The 15,688-nt window shown below is 39.6% G+C and overlaps 1 protein-coding gene across 3 annotated transcripts; it reads left to right on the forward strand.

The window, feature by feature from the left end:
- The first annotated feature begins 133 nt into the window (after positions 1-133).
- On the forward strand, positions 134-15,376 carry LOC311062164 (Fc receptor-like protein 5). 3 transcript variants are annotated; one of them, XM_084081005.1, is made up of 18 exons: positions 134-293; positions 397-423; positions 969-1,253; positions 1,679-1,999; positions 2,697-2,972; positions 3,520-3,858; positions 9,572-9,595; positions 9,919-10,042; positions 10,310-10,485; positions 10,956-11,142; positions 11,715-11,821; positions 12,074-12,340; positions 12,553-12,858; positions 13,635-13,736; positions 13,847-13,874; positions 14,058-14,106; positions 14,187-14,252; positions 14,481-15,376. In XM_084081005.1, exons 1-18 carry the CDS (start codon positions 254-256, stop codon positions 14,535-14,537), a joined length of 2,781 nt encoding a protein of 926 aa, XP_083937131.1. In that variant the 5' UTR covers positions 134-253; the 3' UTR covers positions 14,538-15,376. The 3 variants fall into 3 exon arrangements, with proteins under 3 accessions (XP_083937131.1, XP_083937130.1, XP_083937132.1); XM_084081004.1 differs by adding an exon at positions 602-632 and having other exon boundaries at positions 187-423; positions 1,697-1,999; XM_084081006.1 differs by lacking the exons at positions 134-293; positions 397-423; positions 969-1,253 and having other exon boundaries at positions 1,906-1,999; positions 2,716-2,972.
- Positions 15,377-15,688: the final 312 nt, after the last annotated feature.

Here is a 15,688-nt window from a genome sequence, read left to right on the forward strand (position 1 = left end):
CTTTTTCACACAAATGCACACAAATGTGTGTGTGTGTGTGTGTGTGTGTGTGTGTGTGTGTGTGTGTGTGTGCACAGGCACACACACGCGCCCACACATGAACGCACGCACGCATACGCACGCACGCACGCACACACACACACACACACACACACACACACACACACACACACACACACACACACACACACACACACACACACACACTCAACCTAGTTAACAAAAACATGCCCTCAATTGATAGACCACTGGAATGACGAATCTTGAGGCACTTTATTTCTTGCCAGTTTTGGGTGAGTTAAAAGATTGCTGAAGAAGACATTTTAACCAGACATTTGATAGACTAATGTTATGAAAAAATGCTTTATTTTACAAAAAATGCTTTTTCTTCTACAGTTTTGGCAAGTTTTGTCTTCCAGACAAGTAAGTTTATCAAACGAGTAATCTGGCTCTTTCTTTTTTTGTTACTACACTAATAGTCGAGTACTATATTTTACTACTATATATTGTGATGGCATTGTATAGGTTGATACATTGTGACCACATAAGTCTGTCAATACTGGAAGCTTTTGTAAAAGTAAACATACCACATGTTTTCCAGTATCTAGCCTGCAGACAGTTCAAAACAAACGGTACATTTTAACAAAACTCTTAATGAATCCTATCCATCCTGTTATCACAGAATCTTTGTAACTTCTACAAAAAACAACTTTGACTTTATTTTCTTGGGTTGGAGCAAAAAAGGAACTTTAAGTTACAATACTAATCTGCACATGAGCACATGTATAGCTCTCTGTAGGAGGTAAAGTAGCTGCTTGGGAATCTGAAGGTTGCATGGTTTCCTCTGCTATCATCAAATAAACTGCCTTTTTGTGTCACTCTTCTTGAGTTCCCTGTAGATGTCCAAGCATTAGGTTTATGGTTAAGCTTGTGCATCAAGGTCATTCTTCCTGTGTCTACTCTGTTAGTAGATGGATCACTTTCTCCACACACAGTGCTGACTGGTCCAGAGATGGCCTACCTGGGTTCCAAAGTTGCATTCGAGTGTAAGTCACTTGACTCCTCTACACCAATCACCTACCAGCTGTTGAAGGACAGACATCACCTTGTCCCTACAAGCACCGCTCTCCAAGGTGACCAAATGGCAACGTTCTTCTTGAAGGTTGCCATGGGGACGGAGGGGTCATACCACTGCAAGACGACGACAAAGCAGGGCACAGCAGTGAGCAACAGCATCAGGCTGATGGTAGTAAGTGAGTAATACGGAGGGGATAGAAAACAAGGAGATGGTATGCCGAACTTGGCATGAGTTGCATTCCAACATTTTACATGGTAACACAAATATCTTAATTAAAGTGCCACACAAAAGGTGGAGAGTCCTAGGGTTCCCAAGGAGGCAAAAATCCAATGCAAAAACATTAGAGGAGAGAGACCACTGTAGAATGCAAAAGAATAGTTTAAAGGCCTTTTTTGTTTTTTGTTTTGGTAAATGAAACAAACAATTCTTCCTCAGGCAGCCTGAGCAAAAGTTCTTGTGCTCGAAACGTGTTGCGTAGTCTTTAATATTTTAAGCCAAACAAATTGATGTTTGAAGGCATTAAAACTATTATTTTGCAATGTACAGTATTCTCCCTCCTTGTTATTATTTATTCAGTCTAAGAAACTCCCCACCCATCAGTGATCACATCTTTTTCAGTTCCTGCCTCAGGAACCAGAATCACCTCTGACCCCTCGCCACCCATCCTGTTTGAGGGGTCACGGCTCCTCCTCAGCTGTGATGTCACCAGGGGATCCCACCTGTCATACACCTGGTTCTACAACATGCAGGAGCTGACATCATCAACCCCACTTTGGCTCCAGCCAGCAGGAAACAAGCTTCTGGTGGAGAGGGTGACCCCAAAGCATGCCGGGAATTATTCTTGCATGGCAAAAACACTGACTATGGTGGGGGGTGACAGAAGGTTCTCCAGTAGTGATGTGGTCCAAGTGATAGTCAAAGGTAAAGGATGACAATAGTTAGGACATAGTAACAACAACAATCAGATTCATTGTTGATGTGAAATCCACACAGTATCCTCAGTGTCAATGTATACATTTGTAACTCTGAGAGTGTACAAATGTAACCAAATGGATCCATACAAGTCCATTTGGTTATTTTCTGTACACTCTACTGTACACTGTGTACCTTCCTCATCATGACGTATGATCTTTAAAGTACAAACTTTACTGTTTGCCTTTGTATAGGGCACCTTTGTCTTGATGACATTTGTCTAGGATCATCAGCACAGGGACAGCAGGAAGATACCTTGTTCTGCTGGCAGGGTGGGGTCATGTGAAATAGAAAGTGAGAATTGTGGCTGAGCAGACTTTGAACACTTGAGCAGACAAGTAGAGCACATGTGAAAATGGTAAAAGGTAATAATAAATAATTAATCAAACTTATATAATAATAGATAATAATATAATAAGCACAGTGAACAAACACTAGTTGGGGCAGGAAAAGTAGAAAATAGAAAACTGCAACAGTAGTGTAAATAACAAAGCAAAGGTGGAGAATAAGCTAGTAGGAAGTATAGGATAGTACTGAGAATGGAACTAATGATCTCTACTTCTCCATTTCTCTGTCCCTCGCTCCATCTTTCTCATTCTCCCCCTCTACTCCCTCCCTCTACATCCCCCCCCCCCTCCTCCCCCAGTGTTCTTCTCGACACCCAGGATCGCTTTCTCTTTCTCCAAGGAGGGTTTCGATTACCATGGTAACGTTACCTGCTGGTCTTCGAAGGGGAGCCCTCCCGTGACCTTTCAGTTTTTGCTGGACAACAGAGAAGAGGGGTTGAAGGTTGAAGCGACCGGGCCCCTGGTCGCCTCGTTCCCTGTTGCCATGGTACCCGGACGAGACTTCGGCACGGCCCAGTGCAGGGTGGAGAGTGAGGTGCAGCAGTCAATGAGCGAAACTCTCACTTTGGAAGTCGGTACGAATGTGTGCGTACTAACAAATATAGTGTAGAAACATGCATGTATTGTCCAAATGACAAATAATAGGCGTTGGACCAAAAAACACAATAATTATAATTTGGTTCCCACTCCTTGAGGTGTTTTCGTTTGTCACTGCATAGTTTCACATATATGTGAAATTTGTGCTCTGCATTTTAACCCTCCTATGACTACTAGGAGCAGTGAGCAGCCATTGGTCGTAGCGCTCAGGGAGCAGTTAGGGGTTAAATGTCTGTTCAGGGACACTTCTACACATTGTAATTGAACCTGGGATCTTTGGCTTCCCAGCCATTCAACCATTCAGCGATGGCCACCCTCTCTCACTATGAAAATAGAAAAGTATGCACATAGCAATGATAAAAACAATATAGTGAAGTCGGCACTTGGCACACTAGAAGAAAAACGTGTAAAGTCTGCACACTAGAAGAAAAACACTGAAAAGAAGGGGGAAAGCGCACTAGGGTGTCTGTGTCATCTCTCTCTCTCTCTCTCTGACTTTCTCTGTCTCTTCCTTCCATCCTCCAGCCCCAGTGAGTGGCCATGTTAAGGTGGAGGTGGAGCATCTCTACAGAGCTGATTACGAAATGTCTGCCATCATGCTGCACTGTCACCTGAGCAGAGGAACCTTCCCTTCCTTCTCGTGGCTCCTTAACAATTCTCTCCTTCGCGTCGAGACCCACGACACAAACCCTCGTCTCCACCCATCCTCCGCACCTCACTACACCTTCCATGACCATGGCCGAACACTCATCCTCCTCCAGCTGGGCCAAGAGGACTCTGGGTATTATAGCTGCAGGGCGAGGGACAGCTACGACAACTCCTCCCCTTGGGTGGAGAGCGAGCCAGTGCTCATCAACATGACTGGTGAGATAGACAGTGCTTTGGTTTCTGATGAGAACCTTTGGCTAGGGTTTTCATTCAACTGTCATTTTTTTTATTGTCTGAAATATACACACTCACACACACACACACACACACACACACACACACACACACACACACACACACACACACACACACACACACACACACACACACACACACACACACACACACACACACACACACACACACACACACACACACACACACACACACACACACACACACACACACACACACACACACACACACACACACGCACACATGCACACACTCTCAAATTATTATCATATACCCAGCCTTTCTACGCCCTGGGTGAGGGCCAAGATGGTGATAAGCTTGCGTTGATTGGTCAGTTGCATATCTTCCCCAGGGAATATATAGCAGCTGATCAATCAGTATGCAGCAAATGTTCCACCATGCGCTGAACTTGCACTGTGACAAGGACAAAACTCGGGTGACGGTTTGGTAGAATTAGCAGCTGAGAAGACACGGTTTACAGAATGGCTGCATACCAGCAAAGGTGAGGCACGCCAGACGTGTTCTGAGCCAACTCTCTCCCCACACTATCGTAGATAGCGACTATTTGCTTGATCAAATGTTATTTTCTTGTTGTCTTTGTGAATAAATAAGGCTAAGGGTATGTGATAAACAAATCATCACCCGGCATTCATCACTGACCTCATATTATCCCGCCTCAGGCAGGTGGCATCAGCCCTCGCCTACCAGCTCAAGCTGATATGCCTACCCTCAACTGAATAAGCTTGGGGCAATGATGAATGCCCAGATGATATTATTTATTCATTTATTGATAAGAGTTGCATTGAAATTAATATGTTGAATACCTAGACATAAAATGGAGCAATGTTATAACACATATCCATACAAAATGGGAATGTTCAAGACTGAATGGAAAATAACCTTGTTTACCTGTTGCATTTCAATTTGCTATTTGTTGAATAGATTCTTCTGTGATAAAAAAAAAAAACATCTCCCATTTCAAGCAAATCCAGCAATTTATTTGGTTAGTTAATTAGTCTCAAGTTCACAAGTAAATGAAAGTAAAGAATGGCCAGATTAACAGATCTTTTGGTTGACTAGGTCTATTCCAACATGGTTAACACACTGGCAGAGCGAAGCTACTGTAAATGTCTTACTGTAAATGTCTTGCCTTTTCTAATGCAGAGAATTACAACTCAGGAAGGCACTTCTGCCTACAAAATGTTTTGAGAGATTGATGACAGATAATTAATTTGGGTGTACATTTTCTTTTCTTTTAAAGTGGGCACACAGGCTTCACCAAGCTGTATATTGTCTCATACAGTGGGCGCCATGACACCCATCGAGGTCTTTGCCATAGCGTTCTGCTGCTTCTTGCTGTTGGCTCTGGCAGTGGCCGTTGCCTGTGTGATGAGGATGCTTGACCTCAAGAAAGGTATGTTTGTGTGTGTGACTGACTGACTAGATGTGCGTCTCAGTTTTGACAATGTGTGATAATAAGATTTTGTTATTTATTTAAAAAGTGCACACTGGTTTAAATCGCCTCCCCCACCTCTTCTTATTTCTTCCATGATTGTACTTGCTGTCCCATCTACCCTCTTTCACAGCTAATGGTGCCATGAATGCAGCCACAAAGTAAGCTCTGTCTTCTCTTCTCTCAAAAAATATTTTTTTGTTTCTTAACCACTTAAGCCCCATATACAATATTCAATTATTAAACTGTGATATTATTATCAAAGATAAATATCAAACATATCAGACAGTCTACATTTCCCCAAAAGGAAAGGCATTTAATTCATTCTGAAAAGAAGCAGGGATAAAACATATCCCCACCGGCAGTGGTGGAAAAAGTACTCAAATTCTTTACTTAAGTAAAAGTACCAATACTGCAATATAGAAATACTCTTGTTACAAGTAAAAGTCCAGAATTCAAAATTTACTTGAGTAAAAGTACAAAAGTATTGGCATCAAAATGTACTTAAAGTACCAAAAGTAAAAGTACTAAATATTTGAAAATAGCAGATCTTCAAGCTCACAACGCGTCGCGATGCAACGCGTTGTGAGCTTGTAGATCGGCTAGGTATAAAATAGGGTTTTTTTTTTTTTTTAACATCTGTTTATTGCAGTTTTTTTTTTTTTCACATAATAACAGGATTTGCACAGATAAAGAAAATACAAAAAAAACCAACATGAAACAAAACAGAGACATACAAAACACAACAACAACATACACAACTTAACTAAACTGAATGACATACAAACAACATGAGGCTGATGACAGTACACATCCAAAGGGCAAAACGAACAGCATCAAGATCTAGTAAAATATAAAGGCATACAACAGGTACCACTCCGGGGGCAACACGACACTATATTCACTCAGGTCATCTCATCTAGCAACCCAATGATAGGTGCCCAGATTTTCTGAAATAGGGGCTCCCTATCAGAAAGAGTGAACCTTATCCTCTCCAGGTGCAACACTCCTCCCAGCTCCCTTAGCCACATATTGATTGTCGGGGGTTTCTCTGATTTCCAGGCCTGTAGAATTAACTTCCTGGCTAACAAGGTAGATAGTGAGATAGCCTGGTTTACATATTTACTGAGGGCCATTCCTGGTTCCACTAAAATAGGGTTAAAGTGGTTAATGTATGTTTCATTATATCATAATTTATATCTGAAAAGTAACTAGTAACTAAAGTTTTCAAATAAATGTAGTGGAGTAAAAGTACAATAGTTGCCTCTGAGATGTAGTGGAGTAGTAGTAAAAGTATTGGAAATTGGAAATACTCAAGTAAAGTACCGATACCTCAAAATTGTACTTAAGTACAGTACTTGAGTAAATGTACTTAGTTACTTTCCACCACTGCCCACCGGTAATAAAAATGAAAATGAATGAGTGGTTGATATCAAAAGCAGAGGCCTGGGGATCCCCCCCCCCCGCCCCCCCAGCAAATCGAACCCTGCAAACATACTGTATATCAGCTATTACTGTATATAAAATGTGACAGTGGTTTGACGGCCCACGTCTCTCTTCTTTCCCAGCTCAGAGGCATCTCCTCTGTCTGACGTCGCTTCCAGGTCTGTGGGTAAACATGCAGACCCCTCCAGCGTGGACAATACTGTGCACAACCAGGTACAGTACAACACTGCTTATTGACACGCAGTACATGTACTCAAGTACAATTCTGAGGTATTCTTTACTTTACTGCAGTACTTCCAATTTTTAATAATTGTACTTCTACTCCACTACATCTCAAAGGCAAATATTGTACTTTTACTCCGCTATAATTATTTGAAAACTTAAGTTACTAGTTACTTTGTAGATTTTGATTATTATCACAAAACCACTTCAGACCTATATATATACTTTGGCAATTTGAAAATAGACGATCTACAAGCTCACAATGTGTCACAAAGTGACTATTTTCAAAGGATTTGTATACATTTTATACATTTGAAAACATGTGAAATGGGACATTCTGCATAATGACTACTTCTACTTTTGGTATTTTAAGTATATTTGATGCCAATACTTTTGTACTTTTACTCAAGTACATTTTTGATATCAAACATGTTCTTGTAAGAGTATTTCTACAATAGGGTATTGATACTTTTACTTAAGTAAAACATTTGAGTACTTTTTCCATCACTGCTGACACGACATCAGTGTCACTCTACTCATTAGAACAGCAGCAGATCAGACTGATTACAGATCAGAAACACGTTCATGTGGTGAGATGGCACAGGGGAGGTACAGTCTGGTGATTTGATCTAAGGCCAGCAGGGGTAAACTGGGGGGTCTAGAGACAGGGTTCATGACCCCAACACCAACAGGCACACTTTTCCCTCCATTTTTGCTACAGTCAGTCTCAATCTGAAACATGTTGAACTAATATTTGATTCTCTGTACAAGAACAAAGAATGACTGCTGTTTCTATTTTCCTGTTTCAGACCATAGAGATCACAGTATGATGTGATGTCATCATCATGAGCCTTGGAACGCACACATCTCCTCCTCCTGCTCTTATCTCATCTCAACATCTATATATCTAGTTTTTGAGGACCCCCTCGAAAACGAGAGGCTGCATCTCAAGGGGCTTATCCTCTAGTGAAATTTCTAAATAAGTCTAGCCAGCAGCCATTTATTTGAAAAATAATAATGATAATAATAATGGCCAGGTACCCCCATAAGAGAATATTTGTGTTGTTAAAAATAATAATAATAATAATAATAATAATAATAATAATAATAATAATAATAATAATAATAATAATAATAATAATAATAATAATAACAATAATTATAATTGTTTTAATTTGTTCAAAAATAGCAGATGTACGAGCTCACAACGTGTCGCATCAAGATAGGTGGTGAGCTTGTTGCATTAACCACTTTTGCTGGGTAGCCTCTGGAACCCCTTCAAGGGCCCCTTGGGGTTCCTGGACCCCACTTTGAGAACCAGTGCTTTAGAACAGTCGAGTCGAGTCGAGTCGAGTCGAGTCGAGTCGAGTCGAGTCGAGTCGAATCGAATCGAGTCGAGTCGAGTCGAGTAGCCTCTACGTGCAGTAGAGTAGAGTAGAGTAGAGTAGAGTAGAGTAGAGTAGAGTAGAGTAGAGTAGAGTAGAGTAGAGTAGAGGTGCATTGAGAACTGTCTTCCTCCCTCTCTGCTCTTCAGTTTCCAGTCTCTCTATTATACTGTGGATGCAAAAGGAAAAAAACTGCTTAAAAATAAGAGAATAGAACAGTGACTCAGACTTTTAATTAACATACCTGTACATTTAGATATACATATGTTTATCTGTACTTAGGTACAGACTTATTTCTGATGTCCTTGCTTTTAAAATGATTGAGTCATGTTTTCTTTTACCAATTAGGCAGAAATGCCTTGGTAGGGTTTTGGTATTGACAATTAGAACTAAAATACTGTATTTAGCCAACCTGACTTATTTTTATGTAATGATTTTGATCAGGCTTTTAGGATTGCATTGTTGTATTTGGGCTTTGTTGTACAATGCATATATATATATATATATATTTTTTGTTTTTGTATGTGTTTCATACTTTTGACATTGTCCTTTACATTTTAAAGTTTATTTTTCATTTAGTAAATTCTGCTTTTGTGTTTCTATTATATGTGTAAATTTAAAAAGAAGTATCCATAAAGAAATAAACAATCTTGCTCCTTGGTTCAGTGTTCCATAATAAAAATATATTTAAAAAATCTAAAAACGTGTCAAATTGACTGCATGAATTTGAATTATTAAGCTGAAGAACGTGGGAGGGTCTATGATGGGGTGGTCTACAGTAGGTCAACACTATCAGTCATTTGCACGTTTTGAAGTGCGTGTGTCTGTGCGTCAGCATCAACTGTTTTACCCTCATAGTTTGTCCTTCCATTCAAAACTGCCATGCCTCCAGACTACTATCGTTCATTATGGAATTGGGTCACTTTTATCGGTTCGAAATTTGATGCCAAATTTCTGTGTCTCATTAAGGAGGATTATATTTTTTCAATACTCCTCTAGGCAGGATTATTTGGATAAGTTTAGAGAATGTCCTGTCGTATAATTTTGGTCATCCTGGGTAAGATAGCCAAGTCATTGGTTGTATTATGTTTGGTATTAGCTAAAGTAAACTACAAGCCAGCAGTTTTATGTTATATTTTAAAACTTTTTCATTTTCCCCTCTTGTTAGGCCTGTGCTGCTGCAAGGAGATCAGTAAGTTATTTGTGCACTGCTGTGTGTGTTTGTGTGTTTACTTGTACATACTGTAGTATACATGTGCATGTTGAAGTCCTCTGCAGTGTGTGTGCGTGTGTGTGTGTGTGTGTGTGTGTGTGTGTGTGTGTGTGTGTGTGTGTGTGTGTGTGTGTGTGTGTGTGTGTGTGTGTGTGTGTGTGTGTGTGTGTGTGTGTGTGTGTGTGTGTGTGTGTGTGTGTGTGTGTGTGTGTGTGTGTGTGTGTGTGTGAGAGAGAGAGAAAGAGAGACAGACTTTTGAGAAAATAGAATATATTTTTGTGAGTCTGCATTGTTTTTTCTAGGTGCCTCATCTCTGAGTGTTCCAGAGATATTTGGTCCTGAGGTAGCCCTGAGTGGTGAGGTTGGAGAGTTCAATTGTGATGTACAGAAGTACGAGGATGAACCCATTTTGCTGCAGCTGTACCAGTAGGTGTAGTTTCAACTGGTTTCAACTGAAATCTTAGTGGAGAAAAGCAAAACAAAATATATGGTCGCAATTGTACTAATACTGTCAGTGTTGGGATTTGGATTTTCTTGTGTGCCATGTATGTTAAAATTGTATGAACTCTATGCTCTCTATATTCTGTTTCAAGAAGGAATTCCATATAAAAGCACTTATCTGCTTTTTTATTATTTTGTTCCTATGGGCCTATTTAATACCTGCAAATCAAATCAAATGCCCATATTCTCCAGAGAGGAAGACCAATCCAAGCCTTTTGGTGATTACACGTCCATAGATGGAGACATGGCAAACTTTCCCCTGATTGTCACCACAGCCCATGACGGCTACTGGTTCTGTAAGGCTACTGTCCAAAACGATTCTCTGGTTCAGCCTACGTTCAGCACCACACACTACTTTAAGGTGATCGGTGAGTAGCCTACAGTTTCTTGTGATTGTAGACTTAGTTTAAGAAATGGGTTTTCCATAATAATATAATATGGAATAATGTCTTTGAAAACAAAGTGTTAACTATTCAATAACAGGGCATATCATCATCAATCAATCAATCATCAATAATTCCCCAAACCTCTGTCTGTCCCCATAATCGTGTCTGTCCCCAAAATCTTTTCTGCCCGGTTCTCCTCAGTGGCTGAAGCAATTGATCTGTATTTGCACACGGCCATTGACCATTAGCATGTGCATGGAACAGCAACGCCCGTTTTTCACTTTCCCAAAATGTAAGCTGTTTTATGTAAAAGAATTCGGGCTATGGGAGCTATTGTCGGCATGCTTACAGCCGTCGTCATGGTTACAGCCTCCCCATAATTTAGGTAAAGCCAAGCAACCAGACAAACTTGGACCCATACAAAATTTAATACAATACAAAATACTCCACAGAGCCAGTGAAGGAGTCGGAGCTTATGGTCGAGTCAGGTCCAGCAGAGTTTTTTGAGGGGAAGACTCTGGTTTTGAACTGTAGCATCACCGCAGGAAATTACATCTCCTACAGCTGGTTGGTCAATGGACAGCCGGTCCCAAAGTCTCAACGCCACGCACCACTCCAGGACTTGCTCTACATATACAGGTCAGTGCACTGGTACATTAGTGCATCTGTTATGATTTATGATTCATAATTATCTCTGCAGGAGTTGCATTTTCTATGTTAAACCAATAAAACCATGTGTTTGTATGTATATATTATTATATATATTTTTTTATACCTATCATACCCCACGGGTGAACTTTAGGGCAGTTAGGGGTTAAGTGTCTTGCTCAGGGACAGCGACACATTGCTGAGAGCTGAAATCGTGCCTGAGACCTCCGGAGTCCTATAGGCCAGGCAGGCAGGCTCACTAACCATTCAGCTATGGCCGCCCCCATATACATGTATACTCAGCATGCATGGAGGGCCACGGCAGGAGGCCATGAGGCTACAAGAACCTTCTTGTAAAAATGTCACACATTCAATCCCCACTGTAGTCACTTGTCCCGTCTGATTTCCCTTGAGCAAGACACTGAACACTAACCTGCTATAATTCATTTGCTGTAACGTCTTTGCTTGTGCATTGTTTTGACAAAGTAAAAATGAACTTATTTAACTTATCTAAAACGTTTTTTTTTATTATGGTAATGTTCTTGTAATGCTGTACCTCTCAGGAGCATTCCTAGAGACAGTGGAACCTACACGTGTGTGGCCTCCAATCAGCTCAATGAGACACAGGTCTACAGCTCAAACAGCAATGAGGTCATCATTACTGTCAAAGGTCAGATCCAAGCTCGACTCTTTTTATTTCATTAGGTTTTAAGTCCAAAACTGTGACCTGAAGTTCAGCATTCAAAATGTGTTCATTATATCATTTCGTCAACAAATTGTAACACGATTGGATTTTGTGTGATGTCATTGGTTGAAATATATTCCTACTTTGTAAACGGCTTAGTATTTGAATAAACCAGGCCAAAACTTGAGTCATTTCATCAGCTCACCATCATCTGTATCTTCTGCCTGCTTACCTCAGAGTTAGTATCAGAACCTGAAATCTCCTTCACTGTGGTCAAGCACGAATTACACAACATCTCAGCCTTGGTCACCTGTCAGTCAACCCAGGGGACTCCACCCATCACCTTTTCGCTCTACAGCACGATAGAACTCACTACTCACGAAGTAATGGATCGGAACACTACGTTCACAGTTCCGGTGATTTTGGACAGGCACATGGGCTTGCAATGCCAGGCAAAGAATGGACCAAACCTGACCACAAGTCAATGGATAGACCTGGAAGTCGGTATGTAGACCTTTGTCTCTGTATCAATATTATATTATTATTTTATTGTTTATGTTTTTATTTTATTTTAAAGTGTATTGTAATTGTATTGTCTCATTTATGTTTACATTTGCTGTAATTTTATTATATTTATATTATTTTGGATATGGTCTATTTTGTTATAAACCTGTTTTATTATTCATTGCAATTCAAATATGATTTCCTCCTAACAGTGTCAGTTAGTGGTCCTGTGATGATGCATTATGACTATGATGTTGGAGAAAACTTTATTATAACCGGACTGAGGTTCTACTGCAAGGCAGCCAAGGGAACCCACCTACGGTACCAATGGTTCCTCAATGGATCCCTCCTGGAGGGACAAGGAACCTTCTACAGGGTGGACCACCAACCATCAGAGCAATCCATTCTCTTCCTGGCATTGAGAAGGAGCAGTGCAGGAACGTACCACTGTGAAGTGTCACACAGTTTTGATAATACCACCACAATAAGGAGTGAGAAGCTATATGTTGATAAAGAAGGTACTAAAAATACATTTTCAGCTTTTTACAACCACTACGGTTGGAGATGAGTATTGTTTAACCCAGGATGTGAATTGTAGCATTTTATAAAAAGTAATAGTAAAACTACTAAATATAAGTTAAGTTACAATTAACATAGAATTTCCCTGAAACAAAATATTAAAATACAGTAAGCTAACATTTTCAGAATAGTTATTATTTATGAAATACAAATAAACAATGCAAATTAGCGCCATCAATATTCACATTATCATGTGGAATTAAAGGCAAATGCAAGCATTACAGAAGTACATCTGGAATACAGGTTTGTAACACTGGATAATATAATAACATTGGATAATGTACTATGTTAATAGTTTTAAACAACTGCAAACAGATAAAAAATATTCTTACATCTCAAAGTTAAGTTTGTCAATGCTTTTCATTGTATTTTCACTGTATTGTATTTTATCATTTGAACTGAAAATGGGCAGCAACAGTGTTGCATGGCGTAGCACTTCCTGTTAATTCTGTTTGCTTTTCAGTAAAATCATTTTATAATTGCCAGTTACTGATGCTAGTCAAGGTCTTAGATAAAAAAAGAGCACATTGTAGAGTGAGAGATGTAATCCATGTATCCATGCACAAGTTTGTTTGTGCAAAAATGTGTTTTTTTCAAGGTTCATATACTAAGATATATTATGTCATTTTTCTTTGGTTTTATCTTCTCTCTCGTCCTCTTTATCCTCTTCCTCCTTCTCCTCTCTGTTCCTCCTCTTCCTCCTACCTCCATATAGTGCTCAACCATCTACCTGTCTCTGTGGTAGTCGTGGTCTTTAGCTGTTTCATCCTTCTAGTGTCCTTGGTCTCAGTTGTGTGTTGTATTAGCGTTGTCTACAGTAAGTTAATTTCTTTATTATGTGTCAAATTCTGGATCCATTCACTCTCTTTCTGTTACTGTTGTGTCTCAAAACCTTGATTCCACTTACAATGCTGTTTTCTTTTTCAGGGCGAAATCTCTATGGAGAGAAAGTGCTGTAAGTTATTATTTAAATCCCATGGCTAAAATTCTGTTGTGTTTCTTGGCCACAACACAGTAAAATCCTGAGTGTTCATTTATCCATTTGTACACTCTCAGAGTTAAATCAACACGCAGGATTTTACAGTATTCAGTATGTACTGTATGTGACATTGTTATCTATTGTGTCCTTCTCTGTCAGGTGGGGTGAGGAGATGGAGAACATGGTAGTTGCTTATGAGGATGAACTGGTGAGTCATATTGTCATAAAAAATATTCCTATTTTTACGCACATACACATGGTGTATTGAAATGTCCATTTCTTTATTAGGATTCGGATGAGTACAGAGAGGATACAGATCTGGTTGAAGCCACAAGAATAGATGACAATTATCAGGTAAGGTCAATCAATCAATCAATCAATCAATCAATCAATCAATCAATCAATCAATCAAGCAAGCAAGCAATATGACTGCCTGCATCTGGGGTCTGTCTGTCTGTCTGTCTGTCTGTCTGTCTGTCTGTCTGTCCAACTAGGCCTACTTATTCAATTATTCAAACTCAAAGTAGTAAGCAGTCAAACTCAATTCGTTTCACTAGCTTTCTTGTGTTGTTTTCTCTGCAGGGGTCTATATCATCCATAGATGACATGCAACCATTCCAGAGCTTGAGGAAGCATTGATTGGAGGATCTTCAATCCAGATGAATAGATAGCTCTAATGGGACATTTTAGTTAAGACTATGAATGTATCCTGCGCATAAGCTCCAATATACCCAAGAAGAGCTTTTGACAATATTGCAAAATTGAGACACTAGTCACAATTTGACTTCAAGTTCCCCAAGTGGTGTGGTATAAGGAGGAGGACACGAAATCACTAATCTCGCGTTAATTACAGCAGTGAAATAATGGAAATGAAGTACGGCTAATGTGCATGATTGAAGTGAATACGGCTAGGAAAATAGATTTCAAATAATTTAACTGAACTGTATTTTATATTCAGTAGAATATAGGCTTACTGTAATTTGGGCTTTTTATGAATAATCTCTAACGAATTGCCCTTTTGGTGAAATTCCCTTTAAGAGAGGCATTATGTCAATGTGCGTCTAAACAAGCTGTTAAATAAATATGATTTATGTTGTTCCAGATGCCCTGTGCTTCCACCTGGTGGTCCCTCGCATTTGTATTATTTCCGTTTCTATTTAAAAAACAATATTAATCGCGCATCGCTTGATAAATACGAACGAATAGAGTGCACAGTAGAAAGAACACAGCTACTCTGCGAGATTGGCCGTAAACTTTCTAGTTTCAACTTTGTCATCTAGTGAGACGAGGTAGGCTACTCAGAACAAGACCGGAAATACAAGGTTTTGTCTGCAAAATACACAGCCTGCTTTGACAAAAAGAAATAAACCTACCTGTTGTTTCTTTGGGTTGATTGACCAACATTTGTATTCCAAAGTCAATGGTACAGATGGGGATAATTTTATGCAAAAATCAAGGGCGCTGTATAATGTATTTGTTTAATAATTTGTGTAATAAAAACATTATATGTGTTTATTTTTACTGTGATTCAGATTTTATCTTTAAATGAAACACTGTCGGTGTTCGTGGACATTGGTTTTATTTTGACATCTATTGCCGGAAGCTTTCTCTTTTTTTTATTGTGGTTTTTAACGTTCGAGTTTTACAGAGGCGATGTGCACCTCACCTCAGTGTTGCCATGTCCGCTTATATAAGTGACTTTTTTGGGCTTGTTTTTTCTGTAAAGTTGCGGTTTGCGTATTTTTTTGGCCTTGTTTCTAAAGTGTACTCGCTTATTTAGACTTACTTCC

Source organism: Gymnoscopelus microlampas (genome assembly GCF_963454915.1).
Source record: "Gymnoscopelus microlampas genome assembly, chromosome: 2".
Lineage (NCBI taxonomy): Eukaryota > Metazoa > Chordata > Actinopteri > Myctophiformes > Myctophidae > Gymnoscopelus > Gymnoscopelus microlampas.